Here is a 23,348-nt window from a genome sequence, read left to right on the forward strand (position 1 = left end):
AATGCTAAAATGCTACTTAGAGTGCTTACAAGGTTCTCGTCAGATTTATCAGCAATGTAATTCATTTTGTTTAGTAATTAGAAATAAATTTTTTTATATTTTGTCTGTCTTTGTCTTTTAGATAACATATATATATATATAGAGTCTGGTCACGTGACTGGAAATAACTGCTCTAAAACATGGCAAAGTTGGCTGCCAAGTGAACAGACTTTCCTATAGGGTCTTTGGCACAGAATCCACTTTAAGCGCTGCTTATAGCCCACTCACAATGCTTGAGTGTTTCTACTTGAGTGATGTTTTGATTCACTAGGGCTTGTGGGTAATTCAGTTAACTCAGTAACTAAGGAAGCAACTTTAGTGAGATAACTTTCTTCCTTCAGTAAATGAAGTGAAAAAAAACAACAAAAATAGAAGTGCCAGCGCACTGCAAAAAAGGAGTCTAAAATAGTCTAAAATCATTTATTCCACAGAGTAAAATATAAACACAGACAGTGATGAGCAGTGATGATGGCAGGAGGCTGAGATGTTTGCTCAGGTTGTGTCTGGTTTTTGTGCTGAGCTCAGTAGAATAATCTAAGCCTAAGTTTGCTAGATTTGGTCTGATTTTTTTGCAGCGTACACCTTATTTAGACTTTATTACAGCTCTTTGATTTGATATCTATCTATCTATCTATCTATCTATCTATCTATCTATCTATCTATCTATCTATCTATCTATCTATCGATCTATCTATCTATCAATGGTCCCTCATATCTGTCACTCTGTCTCTCTGTCAGCTAGCTAAATATGACTAGATTAGATTGGCACTGCTGAAGTAAATTCATGACTTAAATAGCCCTACTGAGGTAAATGTACTGTGCTTTGTTGGTTTGTCTGGGATATAAGAAAATGCTTTACTGTATTATAATATCTCAGAGGGAGAGAGACACACAGACAGACAGATGGCGCAAGCAAAAGAGAGAGAGACAGACAGAGAGACAGATGGCGTGAGCGAAAAAGAGAGAGAGAGAGAGAGACAGATAGACAGCGCGAGTGAAAGTAAAAGAGACAGACAGATGACGCAAGCGAAAGAGAGAGTCGGAGAGAGAAGGAGAGAGAGAGGGAGAGAAAAGGGAGAGAGATGGCACAAGCAAAAGAGAGAGAGAGAGACAGACAGCGAGAGCGAAAGAGAGATACACAGACAGACGGCACAAGCAAAAAAAGGGAGAGAGAGAGACAGAGAGAGAGGAAGAAAGAGAGAGAAAGAGAGATGGCACAAGCAAAAGAGAGACAGAGAGACAGACGGCACGAGTGAAAGAGAGAGAGACAGAGAGACAGACGGCGAGAGTGACAGAGAGAGAGACAGAGAGACAGACGGCGAGAGTGAAAGCGAGAGAGAATGACAGATGGGGCAAGCAAAAGAGAGCGAGACAGACAGACAGAGGGTGCAAGCGAAAGAGAGAAAAACAGACAGATGGCACGAGTGAAAGAGAGAGAGACGTATGGCACGAGCTAAAGAGAGAGAGCGAGATAGACGGCATGAGCAAAAAAGAGGTAGAGACAGACAGACAGACATACAGTGTGAGTGAAAGAGAGACAGAGAGACAGACTGACAGACGGTGCAAGCCAAAGAGGAAGAGAGACAGACAGCGGATGGTGCAAGTGAAAGAGAGACAGAGAAACAGACAGACATTGCGAGCAAAAGAGAGATAGACAGACAGCATAAGCGAAAGAAAGAGAGAGAGAGAGTGAGAGAGGGAATGAAAGGGAGAGAGAGTACGAGCGCCTAACCCTGAGTTCACACTGAAAATCAACAGGCAACCATTCATTTCCTATGGCAACCGAACCATGACCCTCGTACCGTGATGGTTTGTAAAGAATACACCCTTACTATCTACTTTATAACGCATCATAATATCCAACACTAGATGGCAGTTGTCTTTTTCTGCATCACTCCCCATATCACACAGACAACAGAAAACACAACCGTACGAGGCTGACGTACCTTCTCTGACTTCGTAGACTCTCTGGACCCAGTTATTCCGGTTCATGGCTTTCCACTCGGCGCGGTACTTAAGCACAGGAACTCCTCCTGAAGATTCAGGCTCATCGAACAGCAGCTGAGCCGTGCTGGAGTAGGGCTGCACCTGAGTGATGACTGGTACCGAGGGCACTTCTAAAAGCCGGAGGGGAAAAAATGCAAGCTGTCAAAATCAAGCAGCATCTGAATACTTTTGTTCAGCAACAACAATGAATTATCTGTAATAGTGTTCACATTCTGTGAACTACAGTGTGAAATATTACTGTCTGAGATACAAGAACAAACTTATAAAAAAAATATAGAGGAACACAAGATTGTTTGTCACACTTACACACCAAATAACTGATATTATACAAACACATATATATATATATATATATATATATATAAATTATAAATAATCATAAATTAATAAGTAGACCACAGTTTTTTTTTAGTTATATGAATCATTTTATTTAATTACTATTATACTCAATTCTCTGTTCAAATTAGCTCACGATCTTTAGGTCTTCCCCTATTACCTGCAATACTTCAGCCACTAGGAGGGTAAGGACAAGCACATGCCCCCTGCGATACATGTGAATCACCTCGAAGACACAGATACTAAGCCATAATAAGCCAATGTGTGCGATGATATTGGACGTACATTCTTCCCTCTGCAAAATCTGCAGGAATGGTGCGAGGACATTCAAGCTGCATGGACACCATAAGGAACCTCTACTACATGGTGCAACTATTTTTTGGACGATTGGTGTCATTTATATATTGTATCGTTTGCACTATAAGGCGCACTTAAAATCCTTTCATTTTTCATCATTTCAATCATTAGTGCGCCTTGTATTTAGTGTGCCTCATGTATAAAAATAAACCATTGTTGGACAATGAAACTGAAACACCTGGTTTTAGAGCAAAATAATTGATTGTGGTGACGGACAGTTCTGGTGGAAACAGGAGAGTTGAGGTGCACATTGAATTCTGCGTGATTTGATCAGCCGTGGTTTTATGTTTTTGGATACAATCCGGGTTAGCACCCAAAAAACATCCCTTTCAGACAGCTTCCTCTTACAGCGTCCACAGTTAATCCTGTTGGATGTGGTTGGTCCTTCTTGGTGGTATGCTGACATTATCCTGGATACCGTGGCTCTTGATACATCACAAAGACTTGCTGTCTTGGTCACAGATGCTCCAGCAAGACGTGCACCAACAATTTGTCCTCTTTTGAACTCTGGTATGTCACCCATAATGTTATAGTGTGCATTGCAGTATTTAGAGCAGAACTGTGCTCTTACCCTGCTAATTGAACCTTCACACTCTGCTCTTACTGGTGCAATAATGTGCAATTAATGAAGATTGAACACCAGGCTGCTCCAATTTAGCCATGAAACCTCCCACACTAAAATGATGACAGGTGTTTCAGTTTCATTGTCCAACCCCTGTAGATGTTTATTAATAATGTGCCTTATAATCTAGTGTGCCTTATAGTGTGAAATATACAGTATACATAAATAGAAGAGTTCACACAGGCTACAGCTGAAGATTCAGTGAAACAGGAGCTACACCATCGTCTTCCAAAAGTGGCCTAAATTGGGTTCAGCGCCCAGTACTTTACTGCTCTTCACTGATAAGTCATCAGTGGAATCACAGTGGTGGCAGATATAAAGTGTTCTGCCAAATGTGCTCTCTTGATGTGCCCAGATTTTATAATGAAGCACAGATCCAGACGCAGCAGAGAGGAGCCATTTCTTCTGAGGATTTCTAACACTGCACATTTTGCTGTCTACTCTGTGGGGGTTGTTTATATGTGACAGCCATTCTCATCACAACTGTGACAACCAAACCCACGAGGACTGCTACGCTAAAGGGCACGCTAATGACCTTCATGCTTGAGGAAAAGACACTAGAGAAGTACTGATACTACACTTTGTGCTATTTTTAGCAGCTGAGATTACTTTAAAGTGTGTTCATCGCATTATTTGCATTATTAACCAATGAACTACACACACTGACATGCCAAAAAAAACAGTATTATCAAGTGTTATCTCTTTCTCAAGTGTTATCTTATCTATTTTTTCCAGTAGAGTGGGCGGGGCTAAGCTACTGTTTTATTGGATGGTTCATGCTCTATTCTGATGAACAACATTTAGCTCAATTACTGTTATGTGCAACACAACATAAAGAAAAGGATATACATGGATATACAGGGCTTTAAGGGGTTAAGAGATGTTATCTTGTGAGTGAGCCACTTGCAAGTGCTCATGGCAAGGTAAGATAATGGGTGGCAGGGAAATGCAACATTCCTTGATTCTCAGCATCACGTGTGTATCAGGAATACGTCACAGAAGGCATTCCCACCCACAGTGGACAGTGAGGGGTGGTAATGATCATGACTGGCAGCATCTGGTTAGAAATCTGTTCATGCATTCTTTAGTTTCCAGGGGACATTGCAAAAGTCATGATACACTATTGGATTTTTGCACCAGGAGTGCAGGCATAAAGTTATCCAAAAGCAGTGTGCAAGACTGGTGGAGGAGAACATGATGCCAAGATGCATGAAAAAACAGGGTTATTCCACCAAATATTGATTTCTGAACTTTTGATTTCTGAAACTTTATGAATATGAACTTGTTTTTTAAGCTCTGGATCTTTTTTGTTATTTCAGCCATTTCTCATTTTCTGCAAATAAATGCTTTAAATAACAATATTTTTATTTGGAATTTGGGAGAAATGTTGTCTGTAGTTTATAGAATAAAACAACAATGTTCATTTTACTCAAACATAAACCTATAAATAGCAAAATCAGATAAACTGATTCAGAAACTAAATTGAAAACTATAGTAGTAAAATAATGTCCAAATTATGTTGCACCAATACATTCTGCTACTCTCCTTTATAGTTTTGTGTATTTATCTTAATTTTGACAGTTGCTCATTTGGGTGTAAACTGGACTGTGAGAATACAGTTATGTTCCACCTCATGTACCACATGTGATGCAAATGACAATTAAGTCTCATTGAATCCTTGAATGAATGAAGTCCAACTTATATAGCGCCTTTCTGGAAACATGTATTACACACACACATTCATACTTAGCACTCATCCACACACCGGTGAGAAGCGGCAGCCAATAGTGCACAGCATACTCTCAACCGGAAACGACCGTTCACCTGGAGGAGGCTTCCATCAGGCACTACAGCCAATCCATATCTGGGCTCACAGTCATACATACATTTGCACACAAACTTACATACATACCATACACTTACACACATATCAATTTAGAGTATCCAAATTTCTGGGCAGTTTAGAGTATCTAATTTGCCTAATCTCCATGTTTTTGGACTGTGAGAGGAAACTCCACCCAGATAGGGACTTGAACCCAAGACCCCAGTGCCCTTGAAGATTTACAGAGATCAACATTTGATCAACAGACTTGTGCTGATCCACATCACCCTAGGAGTGATGAGCGGAAAGAACGCCATCTACTGTACCCACCCAGAGAGAGTTTAAGGCCAATTTTGCTCTCTCAGGGTTCTGGCAGCTGATGGCTAGCTATATTATCAGAATTCAAACTGGTCGAATCAACACTCCTGATCATAGTGGCAGCGCTTAGCATTGGTTGCTTAATTTGGCATAAATAATACATATAACGTAATAAATTAATAATATTATACTAATTATACTAATGTAATGTAATATGTGTCAGTCCTGTCACTGTCTGTCCTATAGTGCTCTTGATAAAGACTTCACTTTCCAGGATGCACCTGCGCTAAACCTCCTGGACATGCTAGATCACGTGAACAATGCTTCAGCATTCCGCCTCGCCATGCTTTTGAGATTGCTCACACCTGGGTTTCCCAGTATATATAGCCCCTGCTTACTTTTCTTATTTTTCAATGTTCATAGCTCTTTTACATTGCGTTTCCTTTGTGTTTTTGACCACTTGCTTCTTTTTCTCCGACTATACTTTTTGCCTAGCTCTGTATTGGTTGTTTGTTTTCTCATTGCCAAAAACTTTTTTGTATCTTATACACACCAGATCAATTTAGAGTATTACATTTTTCTAGGAAATTTAGAGTATCTAATTTGCCTAATCTCCATATTTTTGGACTGTGAGAGGAAACTCCACCCAGACAGGGGCTTGAACCCAAGACCCCAGTGCCCTTGAAGATTTACAGAGATCAACATTTCTAATCTCCTACACTTAGCATTCTAAATAACAGTGTGGTGACAAACAGCCCCTGTGTTCCTCCCAAAAAAACAAGACAAATAACAGATGTTTAAACACGTATTAAACACTAGAGATTTGTAAAAAAGTGACTGTGTGAAAAAGTCGTGTGAAGGTCGAGTGAAAGAGAGCAGACGGACCGGCCTGAATGAGGATGAACTCTTTGGACTCGGTCCCGATCACGTTGGAGGCGGTGCAGTTGTAGCTGCCAAAGTCGTTCTGGGAGTCCGGGTTAACCTGGGGCGGATCGAGAGCGCATGAATTAACCTTAGGGATCCTCCTAAGCTGTTGCTCTTGTTCCATTAGCAGCATCTCTGTTTACTCCTCACCATGTGCTTCCCCTGCTCAATTATTGATCAGTGACAGAGCCTGCAACACAGTCTCGGGGCAGCACAGCACACTCACTCATCTGTGTAAGTATTAAATGTTTATGCACAGAGGAAACGGGTAGAGGAAGCGGTAGACGGCTTTACCTCCAGGAAGCTGGCAGAGGGAGTGTTATAGATCTTGATGTTGGAGGTGTTGGCATTGGGCAGCGTGAATCCATCCCTCAGCCACACAATAGACACCTCGCTGGGATGAGCCAGGGTCTCGCAGCTGATGTTGGCCGGGTTTCCCTCCCATGTGTAGACCGCCACCGAGCCCAGGATTTTGGGGGCATCTGGCGTGAAAAGAGGAAGAAAATGATGAAAGACGATGAAAAATATCACATGACCTTTTTTGGAGTCCAGACTAGAGCTGTCACTATTGATTACGTTCCTAATCGAACAAGCTAGTGGATGAATCTTGGCGTTACTCAATAGGGCTGGAAGGATTAATCAATAGGGTTGAAAGAATGAATCAATTGGGGAAGAACGATTCACAGAAGTCACAATTCGATTCAACATGATTTAGTGGTTGCTTCATTTTTTTTTCTAATTTTTATTCCATTTTCTCACTAATTTACAAGACCAATTACCCAACCCACTCATTAGGACTCATCCTATCAATAGTCAGGGGCGGATTTGGAAGTTCTGGGGCCTTAAGCAATGTGTATTTCTGGGGGCCCTGATCAAATGGATTCTTTTGTACAGCAAAATGCAATATTCAGGGTCCATACACCTTTTACAAGGTAAAATTCAAGCACTTTCGAGGCCCATTTTTATGTTTTTCCAGCACCTTTCAGCTGTGGTAAATTAATGATAATGGTAATATCTCAAAACTGCAATTCAGCCATAATTAATATATTGCAAAACTATTCTCCACACTTCACAGCGACTATACTACTGAGAAACAAAATACTTCTAAGTAAGTAAATAGCAGGAATTATAGACTTATTGGTGTCAGTTTCACACAATTTAAACAGCAATGTTCTTTACCCTCTTAACCCTCTTCATTTGATTGAGCTGGTTGAGTTACTGTAGTATGTCAAATTTGGGGATGAGTTGAGAGCATTTATACATATATATATATATATATATATATATATATATATATATATATATATATATATATATATATTTAAAATTATGATTTGCTTTTTGTCACACTGTAAGAGATGGTATTATGTTTATGTTAACACAACCAGAATTGTGTTTGGTAATAGCAGAAGGAGATTAAATTAAAGCAAAATAAGTTTTATGATTTTAAATGTATCACCTATCTGTAGAGCAGGGGTGTCCAAACTACGTCCCGTGGGCCATTTGCGGCCCGTTTCCTTTTTTGGAGCGGCCCGCGAGGTATTTTGGAAATAGAATGAAAGTTGGCCCGCTGTTAAGCAGGTTTTTATAATGTGAGATTCAAAGTTTGAACGCTAGGTGTCAGAAACGGGCCAAAGAGTCTAAAAGCGGAGAGAGTGCGCATTTCTAGCGCAGAAAAACGGGCCAATCTTAGTTTACACAACACTGTCAAAGATAAAGATAGTAAGTCAAGTAAAATGGTGTGTAAATGAAAGTTATCAGGAAAAAAATATATATTATTTAAAGTGGTATATATCATTATTTGTTTTATTATTAGAGTCTGTGGCCCGTGACTTCAAATATATTTCTCCTTCTGGCCCCCAACAAAAAAGTTTGGACACCCCTGCTGTAGAGTATTCAACTTGATTGGGTCAATAATGAAACCGTGACACAAAAGATCACTAGGCTAATAACCTTTAATCATTTTTTTTTACTGAAAATGTCCCCAGAGATCGCCTCGTTCCACATGGGTGAGCTTTGTCAAGCTTTATGTATTTTTGGGCACCGCTAGGATAAGACCGTTTTGCCGAGGCTACCTTAGTCTACCTCGCCTAGCTTAACCTGCAGGTACGGTGTCTCTTAGGTGTCAAACAAAAAAGGAATAATGCGTTTAATTTTTTTTTTTTTTTTTTGCCAAACTTTTGGCCAGCAGGGGGCCCCCAATCCCTGGGCCCAAAGCAATTGCATGGTTTGCGTGGTGATAAAATCCGCCCCTATCAATAGTGATGCCCCAAAACACCAGGAGGGTGAAGACTAGCATATAGCCTCCTCCAACACATGTGAAGTCAGACTCCGCCTCTTTTTGAACTGCTGCTGGTGCAGAATTGCTGAGTAGCATCACAACAATCATGATCTTTTATTTTTTTATAAGTAGTAAATGTGCACATAATTTATTATGAGCTATATTTTTACCAATTATCATTAAAATTTAACTTATTATCCATGAAGAACTAGAAGTAATAAGTTTGTGTTAGTACAACGTTTCCATCATTTTACTAATTAATAACATACTTGTTCTGATTTGTTATCTGATTTGCTAAATGTACAAATTATCACCCTAATATAATTATGTTATTATTACTCAATTGTTATGGAGCTATTACCGCCACAATTACTGATTTATTAATCAGTAACAAGGAGGACACTGATATATAATTTATGAATAAATACAACTTGTCACCATAATATTAGCATATTATTACCCAACCCCATGTTCTGTACAAGTGAACCACGAGATACAAGGTTTTGCAGGATGGTGCAGATATAAATATTGCAAATAATAGTAAGTCTTTCACTGTTTCTTCTCAAAGTATGAGAGTTTTAAAGATGCATGAAGAAGGTCCATTTTAATAAGATTTTTTCTCATTTTTTAAATCACGCTATCATGTTTTGCTGATTAATCTTAAAGCGCTACACTTTCACAGCTGTAATTGTGGGGAATGGGTGTTGAGGAAACTAAAAGCAGATTCCTGTGTGAAAGTAAGTGGTAGGTAGAGAGAGCACGCTGCTGAACACGTCTGATGCATGAAAGCTGATCACGCTTGGATGAGTCTCTATTTCTATCTGGTGTGGAGTCTGGAGGGGTAGAGCAGCATGGCAGGGTTTTTTCAGCGTGTCCTATTTGTGCATAATGTGGGGCTCAACTCACACTTGTTATCTGCAACTACAACACGCTGCCATTCTCCTCCTGCCATTCCGACAATGCCACCGGGTCTCACACTCCACACACTATCAGTGGCACCCAGTTAAAGTGCGATGCGACGTGAAAAAAAAGGGGTGAAAACAAAGTGGTTGCCAGATATTTGTACAGCATGTGCTCTGATTATCATACAAACAAAAACAACAACACACACAGTGGGAAAATCAATCCGTGTTTACACACTTTGTGTAAACCAATTCTTAAATTGGTGTTAAATTGGTATATTGAATTGTAACCCTTGCAGCTCTGTGTTTAATAGGGGTGGGCGATATGGCCCTAAAATAATATCACGATATTTCATGGTATTTGACAAAACACTGAATTAAAAAAAAATTAAATATTGTGCATGCAATATCATATGGCACACCCCTAACTGATATGTTAAAAAATACAAGAATTTGATCAGATTTGTAACAGAAACCAATAATCCAGAATATCATGATATTAATAATAATGCACTCCATATATCTCCATATATCCAGGATTAAAGTAAAATAAATGATGCTGGACAGATATAATCTGTCTCTAGTAGATACATAATGGGAAATGAGAACAGTGTGAATTTTTCTTTTGGTAAAATCAGTAAAAAAGTAGTACAGTTCAGGGTATAATATCGTTCACAATACTCAAAACTGTTTTATTATATATCACATTATGTATTACCATTAAGACCAATGTGCGTTTTGTCTTCTGCATTGGTAAATAAGGATATAGAGACTCCATAGCCCTCATAATCATTCTCTCTTTCTTTTTCTCTGCTCTTTGTCCTTTTTTGCTCTTTTTAATTTCATCCTTCACACAAAGAATCCTTAGCGATAGAAGCTATTCTTTGAAGTTCTTTCTAGACATAATCAGACTAGTCCCAGTTAAAAAAACATCAGAGCTTACCACTAGTAAATGCCACCTGACAGGGCGATATCAGCTAGCTCACCTCTGAATGGTGAAAGAGCTAGCGCTTAACGTGATTAGCAGCTAATGCTAATACTGCTCCAGCCTTAGTGCTGGAGAAACTTCACTAAAATCTCCTGTATAACTCTGTACTTCAGCGTTGTGAGAGGCTTTACTGCTTCTTAATACCTGACTGGTAGAATTCATACAAAAGGAGCACCAGATTATAAGACACACTGATGATTTTGGGGAAAATTTAAGGATTTTAAGTGCGCAAAATATGGCATGTAAGTTTAACATAAAGAATCACTATTATTCCACATTTTTATACTCAAAATGTTTAAGCTCTAAAAGTGGTCACTCTAACTTTAAATTTTATTTACATTTTTTATCCCATTTTCTTCACAATTTGCAAGGCCAATTACCCAACCCACTCATTAGGACTCCCTCTATTACTAGATGTGCCTCCTCCGCCTCTTTTTTAACCTGCTGCTGATCACAGTGCCACAGTTGTGCTCTCTCAGGGCTCCGGTAGCTGATGGCAAGCTACATGACTGGGATTCTAACTGGCGATTTCCTGATCATAGTGGCAGCGGGCAGCTCAGCCCACTGGAAAACTCAGAGCTGGTCACCCTAACTTTAAAACAACCAATAGTTTCTAAAACATTAAGCGTTACTTTTGCTACCTTTATAGTGGTGTAATAAATACATGATGCATATTTATCTAAAACAAAAGAAAATGCTATTTATCTTGTGATAAAGTATCTATTTATTGAATTCTAAAGATTCAGACAGCAAAAAAGTCCAGTGTAGAAAATGAAGAAATGCCAAAACAATTAACACCGATCATGACAAAGCAACTACAGGCTTTTGTCCAAATATATAATTATATTTCAAAGAGAGGATTGCTGTAGGAATACTAAAGTATTCTGTCTGTCACCAGGCATGAAATCTCACAGCTAACACTTCTCTACACTCTGATTATACAATGACCAAGGAAGTCAACTTCCTCCTTTCCTGCAGAGCTATATGTGAAGAGCTTTGACTGCTGCTGGATTGATTCATCACATATGACCTGGATCTAATACTGCATGTTGAATAGGATGGAATGGGATGTGTTCAGGGTGGATAAACTGCAGCCTCAGAGGAAGGGATGCTTTAATCAGGCTTTTTTTAAAGGTTTTATAGTGATCACTGACAGCATGTCATTACAATCCTGGACCCACAGCTTGTCTAGCCTAACCAGCCATGTAGGAAATAACTGTGAGGCTCAGCCAATACTAATGGGTAAATAAAAAACAGCAGCAACAGTGAATCATAAGCAACAGTTCTAACAATGCATGGTTTAATGGTTTAATTGGCTGACTGCAGCCGAATACAACTAAAAACAAACAACTCAGAGAGCGGCGTTGGGCTCTCCGGCTGACAGTCCTGTGGTTTATTAAGGGTCGAGGGCAGAATCTGCTTTAAATGTTGCTGCTGACAGTTTAGCCAGAGCTGGCTTTCTACCAGCCACAGTCTCTGCACTCGCTAGTTTGTCATTTTCTCCACAGTCTGAGCTGCTAATGTGTGGTGTTGAACATTTTAGCTGATGATTCTCACAGAGAAACTTCAAATGAAAATGAACTGCAATACATTTTTTTAGTAGATGTGTAGTAAAAGTGTCAAATTGCTTACATTGTTGTTTTCTGCTGTATTCTATGTTAAAGTAGAGCTGGGCAATATGGCCCAAAAAAAAATATATTCGATTTAAAAAATAAATCTGATTTTCGATTTAAATCGATTTTTTCCCCCTACTAAAATCTCCTAAAAGTCGCTAGAAGTCGCTAAATGACATCATCACCTAATTTGCATAATACATGTTTTTGAAGTTGTAAAGGGTTAACATTGTGAGAGAGAAAAAAGTGAGTAAAAAACACTCTAAATATGTTAAAAATGATACAAATAAACTCCAACAAATGAACAACTTCTGTTGCTTTTTAAATAGGCAGTCACATCTCAAAATAACTTTATTTTTACGTAAATTACATAAATCAGTTTTTTGCCGTGTTGTTGAATGTTATTATAAGAGCAGTTTTTTATTTTATAATTTTTTTTTAGCTTTCTTAAGTTTTCTTTATTTTCAATCCTATTATAGACAAATTGTTGAATAGCTTTTTACATAGAGGGAGACACTGTGGACGAGGTGAGTGACAGGCTGTGTGGTGAATGAGGTGAGGGACTGACTGAGACTGTGTGAGTTAAATTCAGTGAGGTTTTTTTTTTTTCGTGTCACACTGAAGACACTTTTATATTTATATTTCTGCTCTGTAAATACGGGGCGGGGTCAGTCAGCATGCACAGTGTGTTCGTGGAGCGGTGTGTGTGTGCTCTGAGTGTGTGAGACTGCACTGTGAGTGTTGTGGGGCGGGGCTCACGGCAGCCCAGCTCTATGCTATGGGTCTAATATTTATGTAGAATTTAGTTACAGTTACTCTTAAAAGTCTCTGGTCAGATTTAGGCCCAATCCCATTTCACCTGTTGGCTCTACCACCTACCCCTACCCCTCTCTAACGATTCCTGTTAGGCTGGAGGGGTAGGTTAGGGGAGGGGTTAGTTAGGGCTTGTTTGCGCTTCATACAGAGATTTTTCAGAGGCACACTTCAAACCGAGGGCTATGAGAATCACTGGTAAGATGGTGTAACAAGCAACCAAAAAAAACACAAATGTAACCTAAGTATTTTCCTTGTTAAAAGTGATGATTAGCACTTAATTACCACGGTTTAATGTGTAGTTTCAATGTTTTATGGCTGAATTCTTTATAACAAACATAAAAAAGAACACTAGTAGTTTTTGTCTCAGTAGCCAGTTTTTAAGTAACTTTCCCGTTCCACCTTAAATAATGCAATAGACAGCAGAGGCTTCTGCATTTAAGGTGGAATGGTAAAATGTAAAGCTAATCAAAGCTAATTTCAGCTCCCCATCACAAAGAAGTGAATTAAGAAATGGACAATAATAGTAAATTTCTGCACCATCTCTCCCTTTATTGTATGAAGACATACAATAAAGCCCTAAATAATAAAGTTAATAAAGCAGCGTTATTTATGTATTTATTGTTATTTATTTATTGTTCATTGACAAACGTCATTGTGATATACCAGTGGTTCACAACTCTGTCACTGAGGACCCACATTCTTGCACATTTTAGTGGTTTCTCGTAACACAAACCTGCTCCAGGACCAGTGTTGGGAATCATTGTGCTATACAATTTTGGTACATTACAATACTATGGAGGCTATTTTCAATAAGATTCCCCTTTCCTGTCTCGATCAACAAATTTAGTATACTTGTTATTTGGATTATTCAGTTTGTCACACTAATAACTTTAAGAAATTGGTTTATTTCAGATCAGAATAATTTAAGTCACATGTTTTGTCATTCTGATGTAAGTAGTAGGGTTAAGGGGTGAAATGGGATTGAGCCTTAGATTCTTTTTCACAGTTCAGCATCTTCTGTAGTGGACAACAGGACTACTGCCTCCTATTTTTACCCAGTTTCTGTGTCCAGGAAGCAGAAGGCTGAGAGATTTTAAAGAAAGGTGAGGCAGACTCAGATGTGTCAGAAGAAAAAGTAGAGGACGGCTGAACAGTAGAACAGGAAGGTAAAGTTTCTATCTGGTTCTCAGGAGAATATAGGAGATGTGTTTTTCTCTCTCTCCATCCTGCTGTCTGTCTCTCTCTCTCCCTCTCTCTCTCTCGTGTACAATCTCTTTACCTTTCTTAGGCTCTCTTGTATCAATATACATTGTCAAAAAATAAAAAAGACAGGTTTTAAATGATAAAGTCACTAATAACAAAAGTGTTTTTATTAGTTAAATTAGTTTAACTTAGTTTAGTCAAAGATTCTCGTAATTCACGTTTTACTTCTGAATCTCAGATGGTCCAATAGTCTGTTCAATAATGCATAACAATTTGAGCAGAGAAACATTAGTAAATAAGCTGTAGATAAAACTGAAAAAAAAAATATTGTCTAAGATATATTAAGTCTAATGTATTTACTGTTTATTCATCTGCAGACCACAATACCCCATATCACATTAAGCAGGCATTTTGTTATTGTTATTCTTATTCTTATTCGATGAGAGGCTCCACAACAGCAACTTTACAGGAGAGAGAGCCTTTTTTATGAACATAGTGTAATTTGTTACTTTGATATTTTGTGATTATCATACCATAGCTTTATAGAAAATAAAAATTATATAAGCCTATGTCACAGACCATTTTCTTGAGCCTGATCCAGGCTGAGAGATCTCTCAAAAAACCTGTTCATTAACAGCGTCACTAGTTAAAATACAGCTCTGGAATAAAATAAGAGACCACTTAAAAATGATGAAATATAATCAAGAGGAAGATGGATGGACCAAACTGAACTGCTTGAATTTTTGCACCAGGAGTAAAAGCATAAAGTTATCCAAAAGCAGTGTGCAAGACTGGTGGAGGTGAACATGATGCCAAGATGCATGAAAAAAACTGTGAAAAAAAGCAGGGTTATTCCACCTAATATTGATTTCTGAGAACAACTGAGAAACGTTGTCTGTTGTTTATAGAATAAAACAACAATGTTAATTTTACTAAAACATAAACCTATAAATAGCAAAATCAGAAAAACTGATCTGGTCTCTTAATTTTTTCCAGGGCTGTATATCACACATCTATATCTACACATGATATCTCGCATAAACCCCTTTTACTCAACAAAAGAGCCAATCAGTGTGCTGCTTTCACAGCAAGCAGAAGATGGTCGATAAGACCAATTATATATTTACTTTATGGGTGGGATTAGAACCATTATCTGGTCGTTGACGCCCCTGCCTGTGTAAAGTGATCCTAATTTTAAATCCCAATATGGGCTCAGTGTTCAACTGGGAAAAGCCTTCTTATCTGGGGTTGTTATGTGATAATGGAAGCTCTAACTGACAGATGGGAATAAACAGTAAATGAAGTGAGAGACAGAAGGACTAAAATACTAAAATTTTACAAAATATATGAGAGAAATCTGTGTAGATTGACATCCAGCACTCGTTTGATACAAGAAAGTGTTTTTTTTTACTTATATTAGCTTTACTTAAATAAGTTAACTACCCTAACATCCCGCAGCAGCATGACCTGCTGAATTAGAAGGGAAACATGGTAACACCCCTGTTCCTTACTAGTGTAGCATAATGTGCCTTATAATCTTATGTATGAAAATAGTAGATCAGAAAATGGATGTTTATTGATCGTGCATCTTATAATCCGGTGCGCCCTTTAGTGTGAAAAATACAGTACATAATAAATTGTAGGGATGCAACGGTTCTCAGTATTTTATCGAACGCAATCTCTGTCTGGTTCTGGTTTTTATCTGGCTCGCTGGTGACAAAACTTTAATGTTTTATTTGTGGTTATTAATTAGACACTGTATTCTGTGTATTAAGTGAGAGTCAGGACTCTTTAGGACCCAGGGGAGACTTTTTTTTTCATATACTTCTCTCAGCGTGTCTCTCCACAACCATGCAACAACCAATCAGAACGTTTTCTGAATTTCCCCGGAGCAAACCAGTGCTTTGATAGAAGACGCTGAAGATCTGAGTGTTAATTAAACAAAACTTTTTAGCTGCGTGATCATGGCGAGTGAACGCGAAACTGAGAAAAGGAAATTTAAAGAGGCGCCGTCAGCTTATAAATCAGCTGTTTGAGACCATTTTGGCTTCAGCGTTGAGTTTGATGAACAAGGTAAAACACAGTCAGCAGATAAAGTACAGTGTGATTTATATCAGTTTGGCATTTTCTGAAAGCAGGGGTGTCCAAACTTTTTTTGTTGGGGGCCAGAAGGAGAAATATATGTGAAGTCACGGGCCACAGATTCTATAATAAAACAAATAATGAAATATACCACTTTAAATAATACATTTTCCTGATTACTTTCATTTACACACCATTTTACTTGACTTACTCTCTTTATCTTTGACAGTGTTGTGTAAACTAAGATTTTTCAAATTGATGTTTCATTTCATGATGTCACTGCGCACTCTCTCCGCTTTTAGACTCTTTGGCCTTTTTTTTTGCACAAAAAATGCGCACTCTCTCCGCTTTTAGACTCTTTGGCCGTTTTTTTTCTGCGCTAGAAACGCGCACTCTCTCTGCTTTTAGACTCTTTGGCCGTTTTTTTTCTGCGCTAGAAACGCGCACTCTCTCTGCTTTTAGACTCTTTGGCCGTTTTTTTTCTGCGCTAGAAACGCGCACTCTCTCTGCTTTTAGACTCTTTGGCCCGTTTTGCTGCGCTACAACTTCACCCTCTCCGCCTTTTGACTCTTTGGTCCGTTTTTCTGGGCTAGAAATGCGCACTCTCTCCGCTTTTAGACTCTTTGGCCCGTTTCTGACACCTAGTGTTCAAACTTTGAATCTCACATTATAAAAACCTGCTTAACAGCGGACCAACTTTCATTCTATTTCTAAAATACCTCGCGGGCCGCTCCAAAAAAGGAAACGGGCCGCAAATGGCCCGCAGGCCGTAGTTTGGACACCCCTGTCTTAAAGTATTTGTTGAGTTAATTGAATAATATTCACGCTTACATTTCATATCACTGCACTTTATTTAAAGTTGTGATTTTTATTTGATCTGTGCCTTTTTTATATTTAATAATTGGCTCTGTAAGTGTGATTAGGAGCACCTTGTTGATTTAAACCACAGAAAGAGTTAAAAGCACACTGCATGTTGGAGCTTGATAATATTAATATATACCGAAACCGGTACCACTTTAAAATAAGACTACCTTCATAAAGGGTTTATAAATGGTTTACAATTAGTTTATAAATGGTTACTAATTAGGTTGTAAATGCCTTAAAAATCATTAATAATCAGTTATAACACATACATAAAAAGGGCAACAATATAGATGGCTGTGGGTTCACTATTTGGCAAACAACAGGTCATTGGTGCCCTTTCTTTGTATGTGTTATAATAACTGATTATTAATGATTTTTAAGGCATTTACAACCTAATTAGTAACCATTAATAAACTAATTGTGAACCATTTATAAACCCTTTATAAAGGTAGTCTTATTTTAAAGTGGTACCCCGAAACCGTGGCCCAAGAACCGCGATACGAACTGAACCGTGGCCACACTGCACCAAGGCATCCCTGGTAAATATTATTTCAATTATTGTCCGTTATTGTAAATTTGAATTATTATACCTATTAATATTTGTGCTTCTCTGTGTGAACACTAAAGCTGTGCTCACTCACAGTCAGACGAGCCCCTTTTATGACAGTCAGAAAGGCAACTAATGAACTAAACTGATCTAAACTAGAGAAATAGGAGCTGATCTCACAGTGCACTTCCAGGTACATGTGCTGAGAGGTCTCTCCGACTGCGTTGCGGGCGGTGCAGAGGTACTCTCCGGCGTCGGTGTACTGAGCGTACTTCAGGGTGAGGGAGGACACGCGAGCGTCGCTGCGCACCACCACCTTTCCATCCGCACTCTAGAGAGAAACACACAGACAGACAGGTTAAACCCAACATCATCATCCCCTCACCCCCCCCCCCCCTCTCTCGCCATAAGAGACGTCATCACTGCACACATTTCCAAACCTGCATAAGCCTGCATAACCTCTTCCTGTCTGTAGGCTCTATTCATTCATCTCTCAGCATCTAAACACCAAAATACTTCAGGCCGCAGGTTCTAGACTGGAAACTTGAGTGGCTTTATTACTTTAAAAGGCCCCACGCATCCAGCCGCCCTGGAGACGGCGACAATAGCCGAGACAAAAGCAAAGAGTGTGTGACGGGGTGGTGGAGGCAGATATAAATAACAGTCCTTTATGCGCTGGAGCTTTGAGGGGGAGAAGATGTGAGGTGGACCCATCAATAATGCAGAGCGTGAGTCAGGGAAGCCATTTCCAAAGCGCACGATTATTTCATCACGACCTGCTACGTCATGTGAACTCAGCAAGTCCGCAGCACTTAATGCGTCCTCGCTCCGGCGCGTGCATGCATGCATGCCACCGCTCGTTCTCGTTCAAAACCAACTTCAAAGCCACTTACGCTCTACCTTTTAGCTCGGAGTCGTCACTTGACCTTGTGAGTCGTCTGAACGTGTGACGAAGCCTCCGTTTAACATTCCTGCGCTCTAACAGCCTCTGAAAGTGAATGGGCGTCCAGTAGCTGCGCTGGGCCGGCCGGCTGCAGACTTTAGGGCTTTATTACTGTCACAAAGAAAGCGGAGATCCACCCCGTACTGACGGGGGAGCGGATAAAAAGGAAGAAAAAGGAGATTTGTTACAGCTATTCACACATTGCTCGTTCAAGAGTGAAAAAGCACTAGTCAAACACATCCATTTCAAAGAAGTGTCAGCTCAACACTTTAGCAGGTTTTCAGACGAGAGAGCAGAAACGCTCTCCCGCTCCCATGTTCAGTGCAACAAACTCACACTTAAAACCTCACAAAAAATTTAAAATATAATAAAAATACAGAATGTAATGACGTCAGACACACGCACTACTCTGAAAGCTATTTTAAAACAGAACATTTTGCACAAAAAGGGTGTAAGGATTTTAAAAATGTAGAGAAAAAATTAATTTCGAGTGGTCTAGAATGGTCATGCAGCTTTAGTGCCATAAGCTGCCGGAGCCCCGAGAGAGCACAGTTGGTCTTGCTCTCTCTGGGTGGGTACAGTAGATGGCGCTTAATCCCCTCATCACTCCTAGGGTGATGTGGATCAGCACAAGGCTGCGTCTGTGAGCTGATGTATCAGAACCGAGTCGCTGCGCTTTCCTCCGAGCGTTGGCACTGTGATGCTACTCGGTAATGCTGCATCAGCAACTATTTCCCTGATCAGAGGTGAGTATTATCGGCCTGTGGCCTGCTTCTAACCCTGCGCTAGCTATATCCTGCTCAAAGGTGAGTATTATCGGCCTGTAGCTTGCTCCTAAGCCTGGTTAGCACTGCTGGAGCAGCTTTAGCATTACAGGCTAACCACGCTAGCTATTTCCCGGTTCAGAGATGTGTATTATCGGTGTGTAGCCTGCTCCTTATCCTGGCCAGCACTGCTGGAGCAGCATTTGCATTTCCTGTTAACCACGCTAGTTATTTCCCTGTTCAGTGTTGAGTATTATTGTCCTGTAGCCTGCTCCTAACACTGGCTAGCACTGCTGGAGCAGCTTTAGCATTACAGGCTAACCACGCTAGCTATTTTCCCGCTCAGTGTTGAGTATTATCAGCCTGTAGCCTGCCTCTAACCCTGGATATCACTGCTTGAGCAGCATTAGCATTACCCACTAACTAAGGTAGCTATTTCCCCGCAAAGAGCTGTGCATTATCGGCCTGTAGCTTGCTCATAACTCTGGCTAGCACTGCTGGAGCAGCATTAGCATTACCCACCAACCACACTAGCTATTTCCCCATTCAGTGTTGAGTATCATCAGTCTTTATCAGCTTTATTGCTGGACTGACTTTAAAAGAAAACCTTTTTTTCTTTTTTATTACAGTTTTGTTTACTTAGCTCAGCTTTACTTAACTTAGTTAGCTATCCCTACCCCCTCCCAAAACACCACCACCCAGCGGCGAGACCTGCTGAATTAGAATTTTTTTATAGTGTCTCCTAAAATGCGCCCTACAATCTGGTGCGTCTTTTAGTGCACAAATACAGTAATCACATAAGTACACATAAAAACATTCGCATATATAGTAAATTAGTGAATAAGGGGTTCCTTTGGAAGTTCCTTCATCACTCAAATACTTATCACTTAAAAAAAAAGGATAGTGGGACATGGCTGAACAATTGTGCCGCAACACATATGAGCTATAGCTGCTCATTACAAACCTGTAAAGTGTGCCTATACAGCACCTATACAAGTGTATCTGATACACTGGTTAGTGAGTGTAGTGCAATGGCAAGGTATTAGAATAAAAGCTAGAATTTATCTTATTTGAATCCCGGTCACAGTGCTTTATACTCGCTCTGCGTCATGAATAATTACGACACAAGGGGTCCGTCTGTGCTCTTCATTATGCTGCTACAGTCAGGCTTACATAATGCACAATAAGCCCCCTTTTCATCCAGACATCAGCATCTTCCCTCATCTCAGCAGAGCAGGCTAATTCAATCAACCTCCCCCCTCCTCTCGAATGGGTGCACTGGCCATCCGACTTCCTGCTGCTCCCCAGAGGCCCCTCTCTTCCTATCCCATGGCTGTGGTCAGATAGATGGCCGGGCGGTGAACTCTTCAGGACCTCTCTTCAGGACCAGCACGTAGCCACTGGAGAGCAGTTACAGGACCACGGAGAGCGTTACTGGAACCGCCGGCCCAAACCGGTCGGGGCAACGCACCCCAGGTATTCAGCGGAGTGCATCAGTTCAATTCTTCTCCCAGATAAAGCCCCTGTTATTCATTTGCAATGTGAGAACATTGGCACATTAATGTTTCATGGCCATCGTTTTCAGCAGAGGAGCTGTTTTAATAATGCAGGCTGAGCACTAGCTATTGCAGATGCTGCTGCTTGTTACCACAAATACCCAGCTTTGTCTGAAGAAACATTCTGGAAAGAGCATCGCATAAAAAAAGCACCATGACAAAGGTTTTTTAATGTACTCGGGTAAAAAAAAAGGAGAATAAAGAACAGGCAGAAGAAGAAAAGACCCTTTCTAATTACTGAACAAATCAATGATAGGTTACAGAAAAATGGATTGCATATAAGGAGGTTTGCATGGTGCATGAGCACACAACTGAAAAAAAAAAATATATATATATATATATATATACTGTATATTTACAGAGCATTGCTGGCATTACCACAATACCACTGTATTGCAATGAGATCAAACACTCTAAACATGGTACAACCAATCAATCTACCTCTTCATACAGGTACTTCTTCATAAACTGATTCCCATTTGTGCCAATGAGAAAAAAGAAAAAGAAAAAAGAGAGAAAATTCGGATTTAACATCCCGTGCCTAATCTATGTTTATGGAGACGTGCGAATTAAGGCTATACCTTGTGTTGTTCGGGCCGAGTCCAAGAGGCCTGCGGAGAACAGAGACAGAACACAACAAAAAAAACAGGCAAAGCCTCCTTTAGAAGGGGTCCTCATTCAGTGTAAGCATATAAAAAAGTAAATGAATAAATAAAAACAACAATGCAAAACAGCAAAATCTACAACTTTTCAATGGAAATGCTGGAAATGTACATTTTACCTGCACTGATCCAGTAAAATGTGCATATGATCAAACAGCAAAAAGGAAAAAAAAAGTTGCATGCACTTAAATAAAAAAAAATAATAATAAAGAACATAAAGAATATAAAAGAACATATCAATCATATTGCATCATACTTTTAAATTATTTTGTATTTATTTAATCTGGTGTCCATATAGGGCCCGATGAAATTCAAAGTTCTCATTTTTTTGTTTTTCTTTTTATATATTTTTTTCCCTGTTTTTCAATTTTTTTAGGTGTGTTTCCCCCCTTTAAAAAAATCAACTTCTTATTTAATGAATCGACTACAATTTACACAAACGACGGCAAAATAATACGGTATTTCTTAAACTTAATATTGCTTTGAATACTAAGTATATTATTGTTATTATTATATTATCGTTCAATTTACATAAAGAGAAACATACCTGCACACATCCATTTACCTTTAGTTTAATAGCACTTTAGCAGCTTCTACACAAGAGGTGCTTTGGTGCGCACCATTTGAAAATGAGTGAAATACACCCGTGACTAGCAAGTGCGAGTTGCAGGCACACATTAATCTTAAAAAAACACCTTATTCCATATTGTACAACAGTATTCCTTTTCCACTACAGAGGATTAAACTATTGTTAAGACAGTTAAATATAAGTAAAGGCTTTTTCTAAGAAGAAGACAATCACTACTTGAAAGGTTAGACTACTTGAGGTTAATTTCTCCTTTTTTAAGGTGTGTTTTGGGTTTTAAATGCTTTTTTCTATTTTATTATGTCTTTTTGTGTCTTGTCTAATAGATGTGTGCCATATTGTATCGTACGCAATAATATCTCCAACATTTTTGAATATTGTGAACGATATTATACCCTGAAATATGGTGCCACATCACCCACAACTAGTTATCACATCAGGGTACTACTTTTTTACTGTTTTTAGCAAAGAAAAACTCATTTACCATTATATATCTACTAGAGACTACTAGATTATACATCTCTGGAATAAAATAAGAAACCACTTAAAAATTATGAGTTTCTTTGATTTTACCAAATTGAAAACCTCTGGAATTTAATCAAGAGGAAGATGGATGATCACAAGCCATCAAACCACCAAACTGAACTGCTTGAAGTTATCCAAAAGCAGTGTGTAAGACTGGTGGAGGAGAACATGTTGCCAAGATGCATGAGAACTGTGATTAAAAACCAGGGTTATCCCACCAAATATTGATTTCTGAACTCTTAAGACTTTATGAATATGAACTTATGAACTGTTATTTTCTGCAAATAAATGCTCTAAATGAGCATTTTACTCAAACATAAACCTATAAATAGCAAAATCAGAGAAACTGATTCAGAAACTGAATTAAAAAAAAAAAAAACAGAGCTGTATAATCTGTCCAGTATCATTTATCTGATAAAATTCTTGTATATTTTTTAATATCTCAGTAAGGGGGAGGTGCCATATCATATTGTATGCAATAATACAATTTAATTTTCATTTTGTTGCATAATTTGCTTATTTTTTATTCAGTGTTTTTTGGTATCGCCCCACCTATGTACGCCTTGGAGGTACATTATTCCCACACAGTGC

The 23,348-nt window shown here is 39.0% G+C and overlaps 1 protein-coding gene across 5 annotated transcripts in view; it reads right to left on the reverse strand.

Annotated features, from left to right (window-relative positions):
* Positions 1–23,348, reverse strand: part of ncam1b (neural cell adhesion molecule 1b) — a 201,144-nt gene that overhangs the window by 56,438 nt on the left and 121,358 nt on the right. For 3 of the 5 annotated variants that reach the window (XM_049466815.1, XM_049466817.1, XM_049466814.1), the window contains 5 exons: positions 21,566–21,595; positions 17,902–18,052; positions 6,720–6,907; positions 6,387–6,483; positions 1,986–2,156 (listed from right to left, as the gene is read on the reverse strand). In XM_049466815.1, coding sequence (XP_049322772.1) covers positions 1,986–2,156; positions 6,387–6,483; positions 6,720–6,907; positions 17,902–18,052; positions 21,566–21,595 — 637 coding nt within the window. The remainder of the gene's footprint in view (positions 1–1,985; positions 2,157–6,386; positions 6,484–6,719; positions 6,908–17,901; positions 18,053–21,565; positions 21,596–23,348) is intronic. The other 2 variants (XM_049466818.1, XM_049466816.1) reach the window with 1 other exon arrangement.

Source organism: Astyanax mexicanus, chromosome 18 (genome assembly GCF_023375975.1).
Source record: "Astyanax mexicanus isolate ESR-SI-001 chromosome 18, AstMex3_surface, whole genome shotgun sequence".
In the NCBI taxonomy this organism is placed as follows: domain Eukaryota; kingdom Metazoa; phylum Chordata; class Actinopteri; order Characiformes; family Acestrorhamphidae; genus Astyanax; species Astyanax mexicanus.